This window comes from Glandiceps talaboti, chromosome 3, assembly GCF_964340395.1.
Source record: "Glandiceps talaboti chromosome 3, keGlaTala1.1, whole genome shotgun sequence".
NCBI lineage: Eukaryota > Metazoa > Hemichordata > Enteropneusta > Spengelidae > Glandiceps > Glandiceps talaboti.
Genome location: NC_135551.1, coordinates 12,694,402 through 12,719,658, shown reverse-complemented (window position 1 = coordinate 12,719,658; position 25,257 = coordinate 12,694,402). Strand labels below are relative to the sequence as shown.

The window sequence follows — 25,257 nt, the reverse complement described above, 5'->3', positions numbered from 1 at the left end:
ATAGGTCATACACTAAGACTACTAGTTATGTATAGGCCATACACTAAGACTACTGGTTATGTATAGGCCATACACTAAGACTACTAGTTATGTATAGTCCATACACTAAGACTACTGGTTATGTATAGGCCATACACTAAGACTACTAGTTATGTATAGGTCATACACTAAGACTACTAGTTATGTATAGGCCATACACTAAGACTACTAGTTATGCATAGGTCATACACTAAGACTACTGGTTATGTATAGGCCATACACTAAGACTACTAGTTATGTATAGGCCATACACTAAGACTACTAGTTATGTATAGGTCATACACTAAGACTACTAGTTATGTATAGGCCATACACTAAGACTACTGGTTATGTATAGGTCATACACTAAGACTACTAGTTATGTATAGTCCATACACTAAGACTACTAGTTATGTATAGGTCATACACTAAGACTACTAGTTATGTATAGGTCATACACTAAGACTACTAGTTATGTATAGGCCATACACTAAGACTACTGGTTATGTATAGGCCATACACTAAGACTACTAGTTATGTATAGTCCATACACTAAGACTACTGGTTATGTATAGGTCATACACTAAGACTACTAGTTATGTATAGGCCATACACTAAGACTACTAGTTATGCATAGGTCATACACTAAGACTACCAGTTATGTATAGGTCATACACTAAGACTACTAGTTATGTATAGGCCATACACTAAGACTACTAGTTATGTATAGGCCATACACTAAGACTACTAGTTATGTATAGGCCATACACTAAGACTACTAGTTATGTATAGGCCATACACTAAGACTACTAGTTATGCATAGGCCATACACTAAGACTACTAGTTATGTATAGGTCATACACTAAGACTACTAGTTATGTATAGGCCATACACTAAGACTACTAGTTATGTATAGGCCATACACTAAGACTACCAGTTATGTATAGGTCATACACTAAGACTACTAGTTATGTATAGGCCATACACTAAGACTACTAGTTATGTATAGGTCATACACTAAGACTACTAGTTATGTATAGGCCATACACTAAGACTACTAGTTATGTATAGGCCATACACTAAGACTACTAGTTATGCATAGGCCATACACTAAGACTACTAGTTATGTATAGGTCATACACTAAGACTACTAGTTATGTATAGGCCATACACTAAGACTACTAGTTATGTATAGGCCATACACTAAGACTACCAGTTATGTATAGGTCATACACTAAGACTACTAGTTATGTATAGGTCATACACTAAGACTACTAGTTATGTATAGGCCATACACTAAGACTACCAGTTATGTATAGGTCATACACTAAGACTACTAGTTATGTATAGGTCATACACTAAGACTACTAGTTATGTATAGGTCATACACTAAGACTACTAGTTATGTATAGGCCATACACTAAGACTACCAGTTATGTATAGGTCATACACTAAGACTACTAGTTATGTATAGGTCATACACTAAGACTACTAGTTATGTATAGGTCATACACTAAGACTACTAGTTATGTATAGGCCATACACTAAGACTACCAGTTATGTATAGGCCATACACTAAGACTACTAGTTATGTATAGGTCATACACTAAGACTACTAGTTATGTATAGGCCATACACTAAGACTACTAGTTATGTATAGGTCATACACTAAGACTACTAGTTATGTATAGGTCATACACTAAGACTACTAGTTATGTATAGGCCATACACTAAGACTACTAGTTATGTATAGGTCATACACTAAGACTACTAGTTATGTATAGGTCATACACTAAGACTACTAGTTATGTATAGGTCATACACTAAGACTACTAGTTATGTATAGGTCATACACTAAGACTACTAGTTATGTATAGGTCATACACTAAGACTACTGGTTATGTATAGACCATACACTAAGACTACTAGTTATGTATAGGCCATACACTAAGACTACCAGTTATGTATAGGCCATACACTAAGACTACTAGTTATGTATAGGTCATACACTAAGACTACTAGTTATGTATAGGTCATACACTAAGACTACCAGTTATGTATAGTCCATATATCACAAAATTAAATCGCCGTGTTTATCATATGACTATAATATAATAATATTTATTAGAAATATGACAACGTCCCCTGACCTAATTATCAGTTTAAAGGTCAAGGCCGGAGATTGATTTTATTGAATTGAATTGAAATGTTTTTTACTCCCATTATAAATAAAGAATTGAAGGAATACACAACATTACAATTCTTTTAAAAAAAGGAAAGAAAAAAAGAAGGAAATACAGACAAGAGATGGATTGTGACCTTGTAAAATAAAATTTTCACTAGTTTCATATTCAGTTTTGCACAAATTGATGCAAGGCTGGCCACTTCTTTTGATGAAAATCAACCTTATCATTTGCCCGAGCATTGAATAGTTCAATATTATAAATGTTACACAGTAACAAACTAAACCCCCTAAAGGATGGATTACGTTCTTTCAATTTTACACAATAGATATACTCACGAATAACAAAAGAAATAAAGTTTATGATCAATCTTTCATTTGGGTCACCTAACATCATGCATAGTTTAGACAGAATTGACAATATATTTAATGACCTACCATTACATTAATAATTTCCCCCGAGAGAGCCTCGGTATCTTTCCAATTATAGAAGAGGTGTTCTAATGTTTCTGGTTCTTTATGACATATTCCACAAAGGTTTGTCTGGTATTTTGCTGGATTAAGTTGTTGATTTGTATGTAGGAGTTTGAATTGGAATTCCTTTGACTTACTATCAATAAATACTTTAAAACTGAGCTCATAGATTTTCTTCTAATTGAGACCAGTGAAGTTGAGATAGTTCTCAAGAGTTTCCTTAGATGTCGACTTGACATTTGTATTCTTTAATTAAAAGTTTACTCTATAAATCTGCCTTTGAAAGTGACTCAACCAAAAATCTTTCTTTACCAATATTAATGTAAATTTCGTTGGTTGAATGCAAAGACTGTTTAGCTTTTAAAGAATTTAGGATAGAATGTAATAAACCCATGCATTTTTTATTTTATGTCAAACCCTTTTGTTATTGAATTCCTTCCTACTAATATGTTTTTATTATTCCAAATTAACTGGTCATGATCATATATGTCCTAAATTATTTATATCAGACCATATATCCAAACATTCGCCAACAAAATCTGTCAGGTACACAGATAAAAACGTTATATTAAAGTTACATTTCAATAAGCAAATTGTGTGGTTCCGATTACATTCAATTTTAAAATAGGTGGGGTAGATAGATTTTTTATTCTATTTTATTATATATTTTTATTCATGTGTGAGTGTCTAGTTTTCCATTGTTTTCCAAATGGTCTTTGTGTTGTTTATTTCTTCCTATCAGATGTACAGCCATTACAGGTTGGAAGATTAGTCTTATATTGTCTTTTTAAGTTGATGTCAGTTTCCGCACCCACGATTTTATTATAATTATTTTTCTCGAATACATAAAAAAAAGTTTAGGGTTGGCGTGAAAATCTAGGTGGGGGTCGGGAAACCGGAACCAAACAACTTTTTTTTTATTTTGCCTCACCATTTGTCTACCTTTTACAAAGGCTGACTGAGTTATTCCTGTAATAGATGGAAGAGTTTGTTCCATTCGTCGAGCCAAACATTTTAGACACAAGTTTCATATCAAAATTCATTAATGAGATGAGCCTCCGATTTCTTAGTAGCTGTTGGTCTCTGCCTGGCTTCTCTATTAAAGTGATTTTACTTTGTCTCTGTGAGTTAGAAAATCCTCCCCTGCAATAACCAACATTTAACGATATCCCCTTTTGTACCTCCCTGTTCAACTAACCCCTCTGCCATTCAAAATCTTTACCAGTTTAGGTCCTATTCCATCATCTACTTCACTATTTATCAACTTTTTGTTCTCTTCACCCCTTTCTCGCATGCCTATATGCACATCAGTCCATTTGCCAAATTGTCAATGTATCTACCTTGATTTCTATTCCCCTGTCCATTTACGTCTTTGTCACCTTTACCGCTGTTTTAATTGTCTGTCCGTTGCTATGTTACCGTTATTCATATCTCTCTGTCTGTTCTATCTGTCTGTCCGTTGCTATGTAACTGTTATCCCTGTCTGTCTGTTCTGTCTGTCTGTCCGTTGCTATGTTACCTTTATCACTGTCTTCTGTTCTTTCTGTCTGTCTGTTGCTATGGTAACTTTATCAACGTCTGTCTCTCTGTCTGTCCGTTGCTATGTTATTTCTATACAAAGTTGAGGGGTCAAGCGATCGGATGATGTCGCAATGGAATGAAAATTAACAATTCACAAATTATACATCTTTGCCTTGCTTCGACCACTCCCATATAACGATGCCTCGGGGTTTTTTCTTTTGACATTTGCCATTATTTCTTCTTTAAAATGATAGGTTTGAAATAATTGATACTTTTTAAATTAGGAGTATTAGCAATATTGGAGTACTCGTACTACGGGATTGTTTTTAAATTCATGACGATGGCGTTCGTTGCAAAAAAGTCATATGAGATGCAAAAATTGTCTCGCCACCGAAGTGAAACTCTATTCTTTCTACTTTAGTTGTAGCTTCAGTGTGTGTACTGTACATTTAATATTCATACATTGGTGAAAGTAAAGATATACAAGGAGAGTTGAACCAAACATATATATTGTCACAATATCAGTTTCCTACGTAGGCAGGTTGTAGACGTACATGGTGACAAAGAACGATTGGTATTGATTATTTATAAATACGCAGATTGCCCTATATATTATTTAAATTAAAACTATTCAGAGTGTCATGAATGAATAATTAATGTGTTTGGGTTCAGGTATTATGCTGTTAAATGTCGCCAAACACCTAGTTAGGGAATTAAATATCTTTTATAGCAATATAGCTCACATGGGTGTCAAGACAACAGGTACTGATATCGTATGTCTGGAGACGTCATTCAAGTTAAACTTTATTGTTCTTTGTTTTATCGCCATGACGCTCATAATTATGCATGACCTATTGTTACTAGTATATAGTAGGAAGCTCATCTACTGTGCGTGACTTATTACTGTAACGACCCAGCGTAGTAGGTTTTAAGCGACTTGAGTTTTGACCGCCGAATAGTAGTAGAGATTGACGTCGTTTTGTGCTAAGGCAATCATTTCTTTATTATAATCTTATCAAAATGTAGGATCAGCTTGACTTGTAGTAAAGGGTAGACTGCATACGAGAAAATGTATGTGGTATAACTGGATCAGAGACTTTATAAAAGCTCTGATGAGTTCGGTCTCACGGCCTCTCCCCAAGACCAGGGCCAGGAGTTGACTGACTAAATTTTATAAAACCAGCTTACAGGAAAACTTGGAATGTCTATTGTCTAAACATGACTATATGTAAATTACAAAATGACGCTTACAAGTAAAGAGCGTCCGTAAATTTGAAACAACGGGACGCCATGGGGACAATTGTTTTCCAGACACGATATCTTTTAAAATATTAAACTTGTAGATTCATGACAATATGTCATTTATTGTGAAATTATTGTATTGTACCCAAAGTAAGATTTCGATAGATGTCTGCTAGCAAGCAGAAATTACGTTACAGTGGACAAAATAAGGTAGCAAATGTCATTCAGCTTATAGCATCCCATATCAAGTATTTATTTCGTTTCTGGAAGATTGATTTCAATTTTCGTTGTTTATTTTTGTACATTGCTTGTCATGTTTTGACATATTGATGGTTTTCCACAGTTGAGATATATCTTCGGTGTTCAGATTGAGCCAATATTAAGATTAGAATTTAGGTACTTTGGGGATTTTTGAGAATATGGAATATTCTGTAAGATTAGTGTAAACATGAAAAATTTGCTTCGGCGCATTCGCTTTTTGATTTGAAAGTAACACAAGCTGAATTTACAAACTTTCTAATCAAGTGAAAAAATGCACAATTAAACCACCAAAAAAATTATATTCTATATGTTAATTTTGGTGTATGTCGTCTATGACGTTAAAATGTATTCAGGAACCACAACTAATAATTGATTCAATGATAATTGTCATGTTCTGATTTCGTGTTACAACGATGTCAATAGCAAAATGTTACGGTGAGATGACAGAATCAAAATAAACTGTGACCACCCCTAATTCCACTTTATAGAATATGCCTCTCCCCACCGATTGTAACATTTTAACCCCCTCCCTTCCCCAGCTCAGTGTCATTACTGTGGCGGCCCCCTCACTATACATGAGAATACACGAGAGTGGTTGAAATGAAAAGAAAAAAACTGTCTGTTGAAATGCTAATGTTATTGTTACGTCTGTAGGGGGGATGCTTCATACAACGGTTCAGTGTCTAAGTATGGTAGTTGTGGGTAAAACAGCAGAACGTAAGCGATTCTCCACTCTGACTGTCTTTCTAGGGTACCAGGATCTACGAGCTTGTCTAAGTTAGGAATTAGCTACACATATATCGTCACATACACGTACGCTCTTACACCCAGGCAGAGAGAGACACCGCACACCAACAGTTGCGTTATGATCAAAATATAAGAATAGTCTTTATTTCTCCACGTCCCTACCATATAAGTTCTAGTTGTCACCTTGAAATTAAGGTGATGTCATCTTTGTAAACATAACTTGTTATAATTAAATGATCTCTCACCTAGATTCATTGTTCTAAAAGATACGGTGAACTTTCCACCAGAATATTTAAGATTGAGATTCAAGATCATGCCATATGTAAATTGTTCACGTGTAAGAAGTGTTGATCACGCCATTGGAAAATTAAGTATTTTAATTTGAATTCGATAATCAACAAGTTATCTTGTTTACAAGAACTAATCTATGTTGTTTTATCAAAAAAACACTTGACATTTGTTAGCTACTAGAGATAAATGTAATTAGTACAGGATTAGTAGATAAATGAACATATTTGTAGATGACGCTGTTGTTAGCTCCTGTTTGTGAGTAATAAGTAGTATAAACGTGAATTTTAAATTAATTTAGGTACAATATGTCAAAATTCCGAATATGATATTTCTGGATGGTAACACTATATCAAATTATACAAGTATGTATCACTTATTTCTTCACATGTAGCATACAATTGTAACAATTTAGAGGGGTGACTTCTACTGTTAACGTAACTATTTCAAATCTCTCTCTCTCTCTCTCTCTCTCTCTCTCTCTCTCTCTCTCTCTCTCTCTCTCTCTCCCCTCTGTACACGGGACCGACTTGGACTTTAGGGAATTAGCTCAGACTACAAACAATGTTCGTGGTTAACCTGGACCATTTAGAATTGGCTCAGTCAGGAAGCAGATGGACGCTCCTTGCCTCAGACCGTCTCTTCCAAAGAATGAATCCGAACTTTATTTCAACATTAAATTCTTATCAACACAAAATACACAATAATCAAATTATTAGATGATAAAATAATCAGCACCATAAATGAATAAAACGGAAGTGTTGCCGTCGCCTTAATTCAATGCAAATGATATTGACAAATATGAAAACTAGCTAAACAATGTGATAACGTCATTGTTCTTCGAACTGTCTGTAATCAGTCATTCTATGACACTGTTGATCTTATAATAACTTAATGTTGTCATCTTAGAAGAATACTATTCGCAAAATGCAAACATTTGTTCTAAGTATTAATTCACGACAGCTGAGAGTTCACGGTGACCTCGCAAAACATCAAAATTTAGCGAATATTAAAAGTTGTTCTGTCACCCGTAACACAATTACAAAAGTAATGCCTGTTATACACATGTGGGAAACATAACAATTCAAATCAAACTAGTAATGGAAAAAAAACTGGCTGGAAATACTTTCACTGTACGGAATTCTTAAGTCTTATTTTAATATTGTCTGTATGATAGAAGGGATTGTCGAAATCTTAATTAGTATAGCCAAACTGATAAATATTTACCGAATGCCATCTGAACATTGCAATAAAATTCCATTGAAACAGTAACTTAAATCTCAATATCACATCTTCATGCATACTTTCCAAGCCCACTGTATTTACACTATTAACATCAAATTAATGTGAAAATGAACAAGAAATTGCAACTGATCGTTCATCTAAATTGTAATCCTTTATTTACACACATAATAAGGAACAGATACTAACAAATCTCCTTGGCATCTCCCATAGGATTGAGGGTGATGATATAGCTACATCTGTTTATACTAAGCCTACTCATTCACATTCATGTTTGCAGTATGGTTCATCACATTCTAATAAGAGTAAAGATTCCATTCCCTATTCACAATTACTTCGTTTACGTCATATTTGTAGTAGTGATTTGGATTTCATGGGAAAGGTCTGCTGAATTTTGCACGTACTTCCACCAACTTGGTTATCTAGTGTCGGTTACCAATACGGCTTTACTAAAGGTGTCATCTTTGTCTAGGGAAGCTTGTGTCAAATCACATGATCAGAAGAGTAATAACAATCATCCCATAATGGCTCTTACAAATCATCCCTTTTCCACTAGAGTTAAGAACATTATATACAAGCATTTAACGTTCTAATAGGGTGACCAATTCATTATTTCCTGAAGCACCTTTAACAGCTTGGCGTCGTTATACCATTCTTAGAGATATGGTGGTTCATGCAGAACAACATGGATTGGAAGTTAATGATGGTTCATTTTCATGCGATCGTACTCGATGTGGTACATGTCGTTTCATTATTTATACTAATCCTGTTATTGGCAGTGTGGCTGTTACGGATAGATTTACTTGTATCAGTACTAACGTAGTGTATTGCATTACATGCCAGAAAAATAGTTTTAATTTTTTTTATACATAGGTTCGACTATACGTTGTCTTGGTGATCGTTTCGTGGAACATCTCCGTCTTACCAGACAAAGAATCGTCCCTATCCCGTATCTATGTATTTTATTACCAACGATCATAGTGTATCAGGTATGTCTATTTCAGGAATTTGTAAGGTTTCTGGTGATGAGGATTGATTGAGGTTGAAGAGGAGGAAATCGTTTTCCGTCTCGGAACGCTGGAACCCCATTGAATTAATAGATTATTTACATCATCCCCTAATATAATATCTAAGTACGTTTATTCTATCTTTCAGGCGTGTTCTATAGGGTTATTTTTGGTGCGTGTGAATTTTAGATCTGTTTGCGCATTACTTACTGTTGATAAATACTGGCGCGGTAGACGTTCTATTCCATAACATTCAGATATAGTCAGGTGTTATCCTACTACATGTCGTGCCTTGATATTCTTAACAAAGAATTTTGATTCGAAGTGTTTGATTGCATCTATTAATTCGGACTGTATCACTCGTTCATTATGCATTTTTTCATACATACATAATACAGGTTGCATACATACATACATACATACATACATACATACATACATACATACATATATACATGTATACATACATACATACATACATACATACATACATACACACACATACATACATACATACATACATACATACATACATACATACATACATACATACATTACAAAGTATATAATTGTATTATAAACAAACACAAATTGTATATAGGCTACCCGACTGTGTGAGGTCAAATTGATTAATGAGATAGTAATACAAGCTAGGCCGTGTTATTACATGTAATTAAGTGAATGTTGCAAGTGTCACCATAAGTGAATCACAACTTTTAATGAATTCAGCTATTATAGTAGAAAAGGGTATTTTCAATACTTTTTATTTCTGAATTAAATTAACTGTGGTACATAAACACTTCCTAAATAAGGAAAATAATTGAAGTTTACTGTTAACATGTTATTTACTGACTATATTTGTATTACGGAATAAAGTTTTGAATTTGAATAAAATGTGAATGTTGGATGTATGTTCGGAGGCCAACTTGCACCGAGAAGAGATTCGTGGGGGAGCAGGAGAGCAACATGTCTTTAACTTACGGTAAACTGATCTGATTTGTAGTAGAAATACTACGGAGAACAAATTGATTCAATTTAGTCAATTTAGTGAAGGAGAACTAATACAAATGCTCTCGTATTGTTGGTTTGAGCATACATCATCTTCACCAAAAGTAATATATTCAGTTATGAAAACTGAATGGTCTCAACAGAATTCAATCAAAACTGTTTTAAAAATGATAAAACATGGTAGAATGGACTTTCCACTATCAAAAGAAGTACAATCTAAACACTAATCACAGTCCCTCTACAGTCCCTCCCATGAGGGACTGTGCGCTAATGTTTCAGAATCACCCTTCTCTACTGTAGTGTTAATTTCAATGATGGACAGTACAAGACGATCATATACATTGTAATCGATAAGAAAAATACTAGCTTTATCTAAACGGTGTTGTTTTTAGCAAGACATATACATATACTTACTCATCATCACCATTTTGACTTATATTGGTGTCATTCCTTGTACTAATATTCCCAACAGTAGTAATGACGTAATCTGTTGTTTTCCCTTTTTCCTCTGGATAATTTTCCAGTCCGCTCAATAATGTTTTGATCAGCTCGACAATGTCAAGAACACAACCGATAATAAGATACAGAAGTATAACGAACGAATAGTCAACTGTGTAGGTTAAGATTGGTTTCACCAATAGCATTATGTTGCACGACATTGTGCTCGGTGAGTTTGCGTTGACCAAGACTTTGATAAGCTCCCCTAGCCGCCCAAGTGAAATCGTTATTGTTTGTGAACACCAGTAATCAGTACCGTAAATATACTGCATATGGCGAAACTTCGGTACCAAGGGTACATTTATGAGTTTGAATAAAAGGACAAGTCCAAGTCTGGTTAAAACTTCGTTCCGCGCATGCTTTATTTGAATTACGACGTTTCGCATGTGCACGGACAGTGTTTTTCAAGGGCTAAAAAAAGTACGAAGCCAGGAATAAGAATATAGAATTTAACAAAAAGTTCAAATCAATCCAATAAACCTGTGTAAAAAATGTAAAATTAAAAGGAAGAAAGAACAAATTTGAAACGGTAAGAGACTAGAACAGTAAAAATGGCCTACCAATAAAAACAACAACAGGAGAGTGGGTAAAGTGACGTCATAGGGGTGACGAATTATTAGGTGTTAATGTAACTTTCACAATGAATTTTTCTCTGTTCTCGTCACTTGAGTTTGTTGAAATAGAACCATTGAGAGGAATTAAGGTACTAATTACGTGCCATAACTGTAGGATCCATGGTGGATGCATGGGCCTTCTTCCAACAATAGAAAGATGAGTTTGTAGTACAAATAAGTGTCAGTCCAGTTCATTTATCTATATTGAATCAATCTGATTAAAATCAGATGTAGTGAATTCTTTATTTTATATTTACCTCTGTGGTGTCTGAGGTTTAATGTTGTGTGTTCTTTTTTGTTCCATGAGTAAGTGATCAGTATTCCCGTGAAAATGGAAGGTATCACATGATGTATTTATGTATTTATGTATTTTCATCCTCTTCCATCTTTACTTGTGTCGGTAAATACAGAAAGCGCGCCAAGTTGACTACATCAGATTTGAATCAGTTTGATATTGTAGATGACATTATAGAGATTAAGTGACATCAGTTAATTATAATCTTAATTTCACTACAATATAACCTTTAACAAATGGGGATTTTATATAATAAATTACATGAAAATGTCAAATGTCGGCAAGTATTACAAATGTCAGTTGTACAATGCGTCTTGGAAATGAACTCTGTAAACCTTTGCTGTTAATTTCCTCATAACAGATAAACTGCAATCCGAGTATTCTCAGTTAAAATCAATAACAAATCTGGGGGTTACAGTTATACAAAGTCTCTTAATGTTACCAACTTTAAGTCAGTTTACAATCCAATATGGCCGCTGAATATTGTGTTTATTTTATGTGAAAATATATGACTATCTATTTCGTAGAAAACAAGATGGTGGTGAAATTCCTACGTTTTTTATTACTTCAAAAGGACCAGGGATAAACTTTCGTGTGGAAAACTTTGGAGAAAGTTGAAGAACCTTGCTTTTCAGAAAGAAGGCACATTTTAATTATCTAACGTTTTTATGCGATGTAAGGAAAAAAAGTAAATTGGATCTTAAATAATACTTCAAGCCCTTGACAACAGTTGGCTGTTTAAGTCTAAAGGGACAACATGCAGTGTGTACATTGGATGCATGCTGTGATCACTAGTCACCGGCACCAAGAAACGTGCCAATAAAGAAACTCACACTTCTAAAAAATTACTTGATGTGTATATTTAATGAATATTTCCTGGGCAAACACATTGGTATAATTTAATGTCCGTTTGTGTCTTTGCGGTCTCTTCGATCTTCAGCGTAGTCGTCACTATCGTCCCGTAGAGATGGGGCGATGGGATTCGTGTCACCAGTAGTGTGTGTGTGCTGATACTCTGGACTATTTAAAGCACCATCCAATGAGGACGTCATTCCGATCAATGGTGACCCAACACTTGCATTTTCCAAAAGGCTTTGTTGAAGGGCAAGAGTGTGAGCGGTACGTTTTTGAGAATCAGCAATAATGTGTGTGGCGTCATCACTCATCCACGATTGCATGCCGATGAGATTTCCTAGCGAAAAGAGAAAAAAGAAACCTCGTTTTCAAAGTCTGAAAACACATATCTAAATAGTAATAATAAGTTACCAAATCTGTTCATAGATCGTAGTTTTCCTTGTCTACAGGCTAAAAATAATAACATTTTGACTTGAATATATTTCCACTGGAAGGGGTGCAGAGCATGATGGGTAAAACAAACCTACAATAGCTCATTACTCTGTGCGCCTCCATTCTTGTGTACACTTCAATCTGTGTGGTACGTTTATAATGGTGCTCATTACCAGCCGTTTTTTGCCAGGGGTATTTTCAACTCGTCGTACCTTTCACAAGAATTCACCATTTTAGATACTATAAAAGCGAAAATCTCAACTGATATTTCTTCCTCCGAGCTAGAAGAATCAATTTTTGGAATTATTGATAGGAATACCGATTTTTCGGCGATTTCAAGAAGCATACTTGACCCTTAGCTCGTAAATTTCGGCCCGGTTTTTCGCCAAAGGTTTATCGCCCATTTGTTTTTTTATTTGGCCAATATTTACAAATGTCACAAAATAGATAGATTCGTGTGTATTTTAAATGGCTATAGTAAGAAAAACACAAGGTGGAAAGCGGGTGATGCATGATGTATACCCAAATCAAGGGTGACCTCGTTTGACCACAGGGGACCCAGGAACCGTGTAACAAACAAACAAACAAATAAATAAATAAACTATCAAATAAATGACAAATGAACAAGCAAACGAACGACAAGTATAGGGACAAATAAAATAATTAAATAAACCAGCAATCAAACAGATACTCGTGGGGTTATACCTAGATAAGTTTAATAAGTCATTCAACCAAATAATCAATCGATCAATAGATCGCCCAATCAATCAAGTACATGTTCGCTTCTCCCTGTGGTGACAGGACCTAAACTATTCATTGACAAGTCAAAATGGAGCAGTGGGACTTTGCTTTTCAACAGCTTGGTCGGTTGAGGGCGCTATAGTCATTTGGAAGAAGACTGGTGGGTTATGGAACGGAATTCTTTCTTTCGAATCTACACAACTATAACTCTACTACAAGCGTATTGATTTTGTAAGATTAGCATGTGGTGAAATAAGTGCACATAACCTAAAAGTATATGACAAGTCTTCGTGGAAGACACCCTCAACTTGAAATACTTTACTTCTATGTGACTGAATGGAGTAAATATTATGCGCACTAAAAATACTCGTGTACAGTCCTTTTCTTCATATTACTTGTAAACATGATTTAGAAATTGGCAATATATAAACAATGTGTCTGTGATAGACAGGAATTGGTTTAATTTTGATAAGTGACACTGAAGGTCGAGGTCAAAGGGTCTCCAAAGATAGCTTGCATCTGATAATATGGGGTTAGACACTTGAATGGAGTGTCTGTGTATTACAGCTTTTGAGTTAATTCATTGCAAATATTGCCGCCATAGTCAAATTTGCATATACCAAAAAATAAATTGATGTGCACATGTCCAGGCTATGTGATATGTCACCTTTGTGTCAGGTTTGAAAGAAATCGTATATTGCATATCCCAGATATGACGTATTATGTATGGACAGACAGACAGCGCCCATTCTAGTAGCCTCCTCCTTTGGCACTTCCAACTCCTGTTCACCTAAAAGTGGCACACTTAGCTGTCAAACTCTTGGAAAGAATGTACCAAAACCATTTTATTCATCATGTCATCATTCTCAAATTCTGAAAATATGTTAACGTGTTTTGATTTTGTCAATGATCTAAAACAAGCATATTTCTCAAAAAGTTATCACACAGAGTCCGGGGTTTTTCTAAAAGTTTACTTTTTATTTGATTCTGTTTCTAGGTTGGGTAGGGCTGGAGTCGAGGGGGGGGGGGGCTACTACATGAAATCACTCTACTGTTCTGAAGACTGCAAATACTGTATTATCAACCTTTTGCTGTACATGATATTTACAAAATACAATACTAAATAAATGATACTGACTGAAAAAGTCTACATGACAATAGGGCCTGAAATGCATGGTTACTCTACACTGCGACTCTGCTAACACTCGTTTTACAAACCAGTTTGTGTTAGTAGCCATTTCAACTGGATAATTAGCACACCCAAAGAGCTATTATCAGAATATCACGATTTATAAATTAAGCTAGTGCTTGTTTCACTGTCTGGTATAAATTTACATAACATTTGCATGGCATGTAAATTATCACACTTTAGGTAATGTATATTTGTAGTTACACATGTACATTTACATAATGACTACATCCGACAATCTGATGGAATCTAAATGATGGATTTTATGTCTTGTTGCAGATCTCGCGAGAAATAAAAATATGCTTAGCAGAAACGGTTGTCAAACATGTGATCGTGGTCAAGCTTTCATCATGGCCATGTGTGATGATGTTGAGAACAATAGTGTTGCTAAGGGTCAGACAATTTCAGCTTGACCACCCTCACATGGTTGCTATGGATGTAATAGCTCAAGTGGAATCTCGTGATCTGCTGTGAGACAAAAATGGCTTATTCAACTCCCCACTGTGACCAATCAGTTTATGGAGATACCAATTAATATTATCTGGTTGATATGGCTAGTACCATCACAATTGGTAGAAATGTGAAGTACAAAAAATGTATAACCCACTTCCATGGTAGAATGGATGTTAGTGTAGTGCCAGATCAAATGCTGTAGACTGGCTACGAAAAAAAAATCTTCAATTTTCACCAGTGAATGAGACAACAAAATAATAGTGAAGACTGCAATGAGTGAAATTGATAAAACATGTTACTTTCACTAGATATTTGTTAAGCAGAAAGTGAAAATTTAGTCATGATTTGAAAAAATGCAAAGATTTAATAATAAGAAGTACATGAATATTAAATGACATACATGGAGCTAGGAATACATGCATTTCACTACCGTACTTTGAAAGTGAGAAGTCAATAAAATTCACATGAATTTTTTGAACACTTTGTCTCCATAATGAGACTTCTAAAATTCTATTGAACATACTCCCCCTTCCTTTGCACTCTTATATAAAATACAACAGATTATTGACTTTTCCGAACAAGGCTATTTTTACTATTTGACTAAGGTAGTCCATGGTTTTTATAGATACTTTGCCAATGACATACATCCAGACATACAGTTAGTAAGACACAATATCATGGGTAAATCTTAGTTTAGTTTGTACTTCAATATCTGCCCATTTAAGAGATATTCACACAGTTTTCACACACTTTCTTTAAAAGAAATTTGAAGAAAAATATACTGTGATAATGCAATGATATTTGGTGAAATTATAATCAAATATATCATGCACCACCCTATAGTCTTGCTGATACAATAAGAAATGTACAAAACATCACACCCCGGCAAATGTGTGTTCAAGACAATGAATCAGAGAGTAACAAAGACATACACTATCAAAGAATGACGATTGGTATTTATAGCACACATGGTTAAGGATTTTCCTGACATCTACATTTTCTGAACATAAACATTTCCACACCAAACTCTGACTTAAACAGCAACTTGACATCAACATCTGCCCACAATCCAAAGAATAATACTGTGGTCATTTATTCACAGCAGTCTATGAATATATGAAGAATGTACACCTGCTCAACGTCCAATCAGTGTCCTCCATCTGTATATGTTGTGAAGTTTGCCTAATATGTCTTCACACGACATGTCAAGATATAAATATACAGACAATGCTGACATGCAAAATATATGCAAATGACAATAATAACTGAGTAAACTAACAACGTATTCAGCTAAGAAATAAGAAATAACAATATAACATTTGAATGAAACTACAAATTTTGAAATGACAAAAAAAAACTAGGTACATATGACAATCCATGACTTGTGAACAGTAAACAAAAATGTTATAAATACGACTTCTGCAGTATCAAGCAATATCAGAATTGTTTATCGCTTCTCTTTGTTGTATACATAAACCTCTCTACCAAGAAACACAGAAAGTGGTCCATAAGCACCATCTACACATTATTAACATTAGTTACTGTTACTTTATGTAAAGTTTTATAGTTTGTTCTCGCTTTCGTTACAAAAGCCTCTATCAGATAAAATTGTACTTTTAGCTGACTGTAAAACCTATTGATTTAATCATGCCCTAACTACAATGTAATTCCTTGTTCAAAGCCAATTATTGCCCTTGCCCATTTCTCTCCCTGACTCTAGAGTTTGTGATAAAACCTATAGACTATTGTGAATTTCATTGTCTGTATCTCCTCAACTTAAACACACCAACAAAATATTACTAACCCTAACATATTTCAATTTCAATTGGTTTGTTTCATTTTCATTGCACATGTGAGTCTTTACTACAATTCAAAGGCGAAGAGGCCGTAAAAAGGAAGTCATACCAAACGTAATGTTACCCTGTTCTACCGGGTACATGCATAAGTAAATTGCTGGTAATAATATCTAAAGAGACTGTTGGTTCAATAAAACTATGACAATTTCATTATAAAACAAAACTGAAGATCTGAATGACAATATTATATAATATAATATAATAAGGGAATTTATGCCCGTTTGTATGAAAATGTCCTGAACAAGTATGGCAGGCAAATACTGGCAATATTGGGCTGTTCATATTGATAACATGACTCTGCATAATAAATTAGCTGATTTACATACTTGTTTCTTGTATAAATGTGAATTGACTTTGATTTCCCAATTTGGCATAATTAAGAGGATTGACTAGTTATTAAACTTGATCATCAATTTTAAACGAGAAAGTCGCTGTATTTGGAATTGGCAATATACAAATATCTTTCAGTGATTAATTAACTGGTTATCAGGAAATACAATCCAGTTCTTTTATGAGAATTTTCATACAAAACATTTTCAAATTCACATTATTGTTTTATCAGGTATTTGACTTTCATTACAGTATAAATAAACATAATGAATAACAATGGTTATCCCAGCAGCTACATGAAGTCAACAGCTAGTGAACTGAGTCATCAGTTTAAAATGCAAATTTACTGTTGTTATCATCAACTGACAGTTTATATCTCAGTTCCACTATTTTTTTTTCCAAATCCTTTGATCTCCTGGAATACTCTCACCTACAACTGTTAAGTCATGCCATGCAATGGTCCAAAATAAATACTCCAAAGTACCACCACATCAGCTTGACTGGTTAGACTGATCTACTGGGTGAGGTCTTGTGATATAGCATATCCAACTGGGGCATTTTAAAAGTTGTATTCACTCAGAAACTCAGGCAGAAGACTTGCAGTGGTGAAAAAAACCACTGGCCTTGACTCTTTTTCTTCATCTGTTTCTCGAGTTTTATCATTTATGTTTCTAGTTGAATGCTTCTTCATCACTGTCGGCTTGATAACGGGATGGTGGTCTTCCACCGGTGAGAGTAGTCGTATCATCACTATCAGACCTGCAAAATGAAGTATTTGTCATATGTAATCTTTCATAAATATGGAAATAAATCAAGAGGAACAAGAAAAGAGAAGATTCCATTTCTAGAAGAACACTGAAGACTTTGCAAGCTGATTAAATCTTCAGAGTATAATAGTTAGTACATTAGTAATGTCTAGGACAATTTGTAACATATACAGCAGATGCAGATCAACAACAGATGATTAAAAGTCTTGACATTTCCCCCAACATGCAGAACCAAGAAAATGTTAAACCCAAGACAACAATTTAGAGAGGTTTAAGAACCTGTAAAATTGAAAGAAACCAATAAGTAGACACCAATAATATTCATCAGCATTGGTAGATTATATACCTTACAATGGTGATAACACACAAGCAGTTCAACTTAGTAAGTGGCACAAGCTGAGTTTATAAGTTTTTTACTCAAGTGAAAATGCTACAAAAAACTCCTGCCTAAACTATCCCAATATTATGTTAATATGGATGGATGCCTTCAAAAGACAGTACAGTTTGTGTTCTGATATTGTTAGAACTGCTGATTACATAGTAGGGAATTCCTCTACATTTTTTACACCTATGATAAAACAAGTCATTGCGTCGCTTATAAGTTATATCCTACTACCAGGTTTGAGTTCAGTCAATTGCAAGGGGTTAAATATACATCAGTAAGTAGAATGAGTGAGTACCTTTTTAATATGCAGAAAAAAATTACATCCCAAAAACATATAAACTTAGCTTGTGCCCCTTTAAGAACATAAGAGTTTTCAATATATCCTGCTCAACAGAATGATCAGCTTCACATTCTCATAACTACAATCATAACATCGACTGCTGTTCTTGTTTCTTTTATTGACATAGCCCAATTACTTTCCTTGACAGAATACTAACTATTAACATCAAGATCTACAGATCAACATGAAATAACCTTACATTTATAATCAGCTGGTATTAAAACCACATACAGGCCAATTATCACTATGGACATTGTCTTTTCTGATGAGGATCATCAAACAGGACAGACTGAAAGCTCAGTACGTTACTAAAAAGTTGAACTGCTTATTTGTTATAATAGGGAACTTGCAATTCAGACTGAACATGCTCAGATGCAAAGGACTATGGGATTATCTGAGGTTATCGTATTACCTAATCTGGAGCTACCGACAAAGTAAACCTCTCACAATGGTCAGGGTGACTATGAATTGATCATTTGTGGTTATAAACAATATAACAATATTGTTCATAATACTAATTGATTAGTATTTATAATCATATTTCCCATGATGCAACATTCGGGTTTGCAAGTTCCCTACTCAATAAGTTAACAGACAATAATAAATTCTTAGTGAAAACATGCAAACATATTAAACGATTTCTGAAAGATAGTAGCAAGTTACAAGTTTTGTTATAAACAATTATTCTTTAGATAAAAAAACAAACATCTATAATTATAGTCATTATTGTACATAAACATGATCCAAGTGAAGAAAAACATTCAAGAAATCATTCATTGATGACAAGAATATTGTTCAATTATTGTGTCCTCATAAATACATGGACAGTATTCTCTACCAATGCAGTACTGCAGTGACATGTATAAGGTACATGACAAAGGCAATTTCATATAATTTTAAAAATTATTTTTAGTGATAGGTATTATACAAAAGATGTTATTGAAGTCCATTGCTATATATTCACTACAGTGTATTTCACATTAATAATTTGATGATTTTGAATAGATGACTTGAGACTGACTTTGATATCAATGCCGCCATCTTTGATATTCCAGGTCAAAGGTCAAACTACCTTCAATATCATTGCCACCATCTTTGATATTCTAGTTAAACATCAACCTGACTTAGATATGCAGCCATCTTTCATACTCCTGGTCAAAGGTCACTAAATCGCTAATAGTACATGCAGCAGAATAAAAGTTGTCAAAATCAGGCCATTCCTGGTAAATGAATCATTAATTAGTAGAGTCTGTGATGTGTGGCCATGGTGCTATCTACACTAGCATACTTCTACCTTGATATTTGACAAGGTAGTAAAAGATGGCTGATGCATTTTGTGTTTGGCATGTTTGTATGACTCTGCAGCACTACAAGGATGAGATATACTGGCACTCTTCATTGACAACAAGGTGTACAAAAATCCACTTGGCTATTGCAGAAGCACAAACACAATTTCGTAGTGTCTGTTGATTATTGCCTTTGCAAGAATATTATGCAGAGAGGAATGATATGCATGCCATTTCAACTGAGTTTGGAGAACCCTTGTAGTGAGGACGGAAAAAAACACCAAAAAGCTTACTCTCACTGTCTCAGACTCGATAGTATTACTTGAAATAGTAAGTATATCACAATGAGGTTTGATTTTCTTCAGTCACTATTGATGTAGGTACGTGTACCTACTGCTACAATTTAGGATGGTGGGAGAACATTAAAGCAACCAACAGAAGTCTGTGAATGGATTAAAATTTAACTCACAGGAGCAGTAACTATAGGCCTATTTTTTCCAAAAAGGTTTGTTCAATTTGACCTATTTGTGCTGTATGTATGATTATCAAGGGACAAATCCAATAAGACCTCTAAAATTTACAATTTGAGATGGTTTGGGTCATGCTGGCTGGAGTACATGTATACACAGTTACAGTACCATCAACAATTAGTTGAAAGGCCCCAAGCTAATTAGGATTGAACAGGTAAAGGTTTGATATATTTTCCAAGTATTAGTATACTAAATTAATGTAATGCATAAGTCTGCAAATACTTAGCACTGATGAGACCAATGCACCTGTGAAGCAATGGCTGTCCAAGTTCAGTTGAAATGACTTGTATAGGACTATAATTTACCTCTTAATCAGTGGCTTACGAGGATTTATGTCATACATCCTGATCACCAAAGGAAAGGTAGGAAAAATGTCATTAATAAAGAGTTTCCCCCACTAAAAAGTTGTAAAAATGTTAGTTAGATGGTAAAAATTTGTTTAGTATTACAGCATAGCAATCTGTGTGCATGAAGGTTTAAAATTTCGCTTTCAGTTCACTGTGTTTAAAGTAAGAAAGCATGCTTTGTCATTCTGCCATTGGCATTCACACTAAATATCATTAGAATTATTATCATGATAACTGCATTATTCATTTCATGTAATATTTCTCCACAGAACTTTCTATGACTTGACTCTTCTTTCAAAGGACCATGATTTCAAATCTCAAACAAATCCCAAACTACTGTAGTTGATTTTCTTAGATAATAGTCTAAAGACTTCATTGGTAAATATATAATAAGCAGTTCATTTTTATTCCACTTTTTTATTAAAATCCTAAACCCCAATGTTTGAATACCATGGTCTTAAATTACTACCATCATATCTAATAATAATCTTTATTAGTCCAAATGAATTCAGAAACTTTGTTGTATGGTCGCCACTTAGCAGTGCCCACCAAAACACAGGATGAAATTGGAGTACCAAGAGAAAACCTGGTTAATTTTAAATCAAACCCTGAATGCAGTGGTAAGAGGTGTACAAGCTAAACACCTCACCATCGATGACCCTATACATGTATGTGGAGCCATATCAGTTAGAATCACTCTTGTCTGACATTGGCCTTTAACTAAGTCAATTATTAATTATCATAAATCAAATAGATAACATTGATGGGATGCATAAACAGAAAAATGTTAGAAAACTGAATAATTAATTAATTTTAATGAAATAAAAGTGAATTGATTATGGAGTACGTTGAACAGATGACACAAGACAGACAACATTTCATATATAATAGATTGCTTGGAAGTGCTGCATATGCCATAACCAGACATACTGTGTGTTAATTGTTGTGTTTTAACCTGTGAACTTACTACCAGTGAACTCACTTGATATTGGTACCAAAGTAATGGCAGTACAGGACATCGAAACACACAGACTTGTATCAACAAATATATCCAAACTACTAGTCCATGAGCAAGACCCTGATTTTTAGCCAATTGGTACCAAAATGGGGTACCAAATACATAAACAATCTCTGTTGATTAAATCCATGTCAGTGTCTGATTGTGACAATGCCAAATGTTTTGATGTCCTGAGGTGACACTTTGATACTACATTTTATTGATTACCGGTGGTAATAAGGTTAACACATCAGTATTTATCACAATGTATCCTGTTCTTCCAAACAGGTTACTTCAAAGCAATTCATAGCATATAATTGTAAGACGATGATTGAGAGTTAGAGAGTTATGCATACAGATGTTAAGAGGTGATAGTTTGAATGGTTTAGATGAAGTGTAGTTGTAGTTGCAATAGCAAGAACACTGCTACATGTATGGAAGCAAGAATTTAGATTTGCATGGTAATACCACTGTAGATGACACCAAACCACCTAGCATTTGAAGAGATGTTAAAATGCTGGCTGCAGATGAAATGTAAGTTGGCACATACCGGTAGTTTCTAGAAGTTACAAAAGGCATTAGTTAAGCTGAAAGTAAAAAATATGTACCATTGCCTGCCAGGAAGCTAAAATAAGAAATGCACAGTAAGTCAATAGTTTAGCTCTAGAAAAATATGAGAGTTTAAGATACTGTTTATGATGAAAAAGTTAAGTAGCATCAAAGCTGCCTCCTAGGCTGTTATGAAAAAAATGCATCAGAATTGTAGCAAAGAAGTGAGTGCTTTGTAGAATGTATGCAGTATATCTACTATCTCAGTGGACAGGTAGACAAAAGCATAACTTCTTGTGTTGGTATTCCATGCCATGCTGAAATTGGCAGTGTGTATTGCTCTATACAAGTTCCTGCAGTTTTGACACTCTTATACTGCAAGTTGTCTGATGCTCTTGGTGAGAAGTACATGTATATGCAAGTAAAAGGTTACTAAAAATGTCCTACTAAGGCATAAAACTCTGGTAAGTTAAAATAGTTTTGAACATATTTACATTACACACAAAAACATATAATACATAACTAGAGTCTTTCCTTAACTACCAACTATCTAAATATTAACAAAATGCTGCGTGCTTCATCTTAAATGTCCTGTTTTAGTCTGCAAACATTTTATATGTTGTATTTTAGCATGCATGTCCCAAAGTAAACCTTTATATTCAAAATTTGTTACAAAATAGATTTTATGATAACTCCCTGCATGCATGTCTTTCTAAATTTTCATGCTTTCGCACTTTGTATTATTGGTTGAAGGTCTGGAATAAGATATAACCCTTTACCATATACCTATGCCCTAGACCAGTTGTTCTTGATGACATTTAACAACAAGCGACCTATCGGTCAGAATAGCTCCGCTGTTATTTTTTAAATTTTATTTTTTATTTTGGTGACATGTAGAAGTGGTTCAGTTCTTCAGCTCTTCACTATGCAGTTTTGTTTTAGCGATGCAATAAAGTGGTTAGTGGTTTCATATGATGTCTCACTATAAAACACATTTTACACAGAAGTTGGTAATGTATTGTACTTTTATACCATAGTCACCATTTTATAACAAAAATCTACTGTTATGAAAAATTGCACAAAATCTCAGAAAAAAATGACTGGGAAATGCACACAAGAAAAAGAAAAAAGAGAGAAGATTTTGAGGTTGGCTATAAATAATTCCAGTGTCTTACAGCTTTAACCCTGGAAAATTTTAATGGTGAATGAAATAAACTAGGGATCTAAAATAATTTTGAGGCAATTTGAATTTCAATTTTCTAACAAATTTACCAAGTCAACAACATTCAACTTGTACTAGTTGTAGTAGATATATATATAGGGAAGAAATGTATTAATCGCCATCTTAGTTTCCGTACGGCGACAATCCCCAAGTACCCGAAAGAGAGTCATTCTCAGCCAACAGGGTTCGACACTGGAGTAAAAAAGTCACTATCCCACAGGACTAGTAAAATTGATAACGTAGTAGTCCTGCAAAAAAATTTGGTGGTCCTATCTTTAAGTGCTTTCGCTTGTTCACTTAGGCTCTTCATCTCTCTTAGTTTTTGCTCTACTTCTAATTCACTTTTCCAAACCCCATATTTATTTCAAACCGTGTGTTGTAATTGAACTGTCTATTTCTTTGTAGTTGTTTGTGCATCATCAACTCCTTACTGTAATTTTATTCTTTTTTTATGTTTTGGAGCTTCTTCTCTTTTTTTGTTGCTTTCTGTGAGTAGTTTGTCTTAATTGGGGGGGGGGGGAGTAATAAGATGTTATGTGGTCTTATTTCTAGCTTAAATACTACATAACATTTCTGGTACACATTGATCTAACTATTACATTTTTAAAAGACAAAAAATTACCTTCCCATGGAGCAAGTCTTTATAGTGTTGTCCTTAGTGCATATTAGAATGTATTTACAACATAAAAATAAATAAATTTGAAGGTTACCAGCAGTTACAGCAAAATTTTGTTACTAATTACATGTACAAGTCACTTCGTCTATTTTCGTGTCTATGTACTTCCGGGTTGACATAAACGTTAAACGTGATACAGTCGGCCCTATAATTACTAAGAAATGACAAAACCGTTCGCAAAATAAAGTTCAGGATTTTAATTTTTCAAACTGAATATCAATATCCACTACACATTCAATAACTGGTTTCGCGTATTTAGAAATGTGCCCCAAAACATGAACACGGAACACGGAATCATGTCAGTGTTAGTACACTGTTACTAAGTTAGCAGTTTCATTGTAGGCTGTAAGTTGTACCGGTAAAAAAAATGATCATCACATCATGTAGGAAGTACAAAAACATAGAACACGTTGTTTTCTTGCTGAATAAACTCACTGAAATAACAACACGGTCAAATTGCGTCTTCGATTTTGACAGCCACCATTGTTATGATTGAGCTTCACTTACATCCAATTTGTACAGCGTTTTTACAAAGGGAGCTCGTCAATAACCTACCGAATAATTAACTCAGAAACGTAGTTTAAATACTAACTGATCTAAAAATTACTGTTCAGAAAGACTACGCATCCGTACATAAATACGAATTCATGCGACAAAGATTTCAACTTTACTATTTACTTGTTACAGTGTAGAGGCCAGCCTTACCCTTATTATACACATATCATCGTACAACTAATTTTATTGGCTATAATATTAGCTACATTTGAAAGGTCTCACTTGATTGGCTCATCCTTCGCTATTCCCGTTTTCAAGAGACACCCCGCCAGAATAAAGTGCCACGTAGTACAGCAATGGCGCGAGATCGCCTGTTGGGCGACTTTCCCACCAGGTGTGCTTTTCGAAAA

General features: G+C 34.4%; 1 protein-coding gene across 2 annotated transcripts in view; it reads right to left on the bottom strand.

Annotated features, from left to right (window-relative positions):
- Positions 1–14,416: 14,416 nt before the first annotated feature.
- The window catches only part of LOC144432616 (transmembrane protein 181-like), a 35,658-nt gene continuing 24,817 nt past the window's right edge, over positions 14,417–25,257 (bottom strand). Inside the window, exons 16-17 of one of the 2 annotated variants that reach the window (XM_078120876.1) lie at positions 20,867–20,905; positions 14,417–18,012 (exon numbers count right to left, since the gene is read on the bottom strand). In XM_078120876.1, coding sequence (XP_077977002.1) covers positions 17,925–18,012; positions 20,867–20,905 — 127 coding nt within the window. In that variant the 3' untranslated portion in view covers positions 14,417–17,924. The remainder of the gene's footprint in view (positions 18,013–20,866; positions 20,906–25,257) is intronic. The other variant, XM_078120877.1, reaches the window with a different exon arrangement.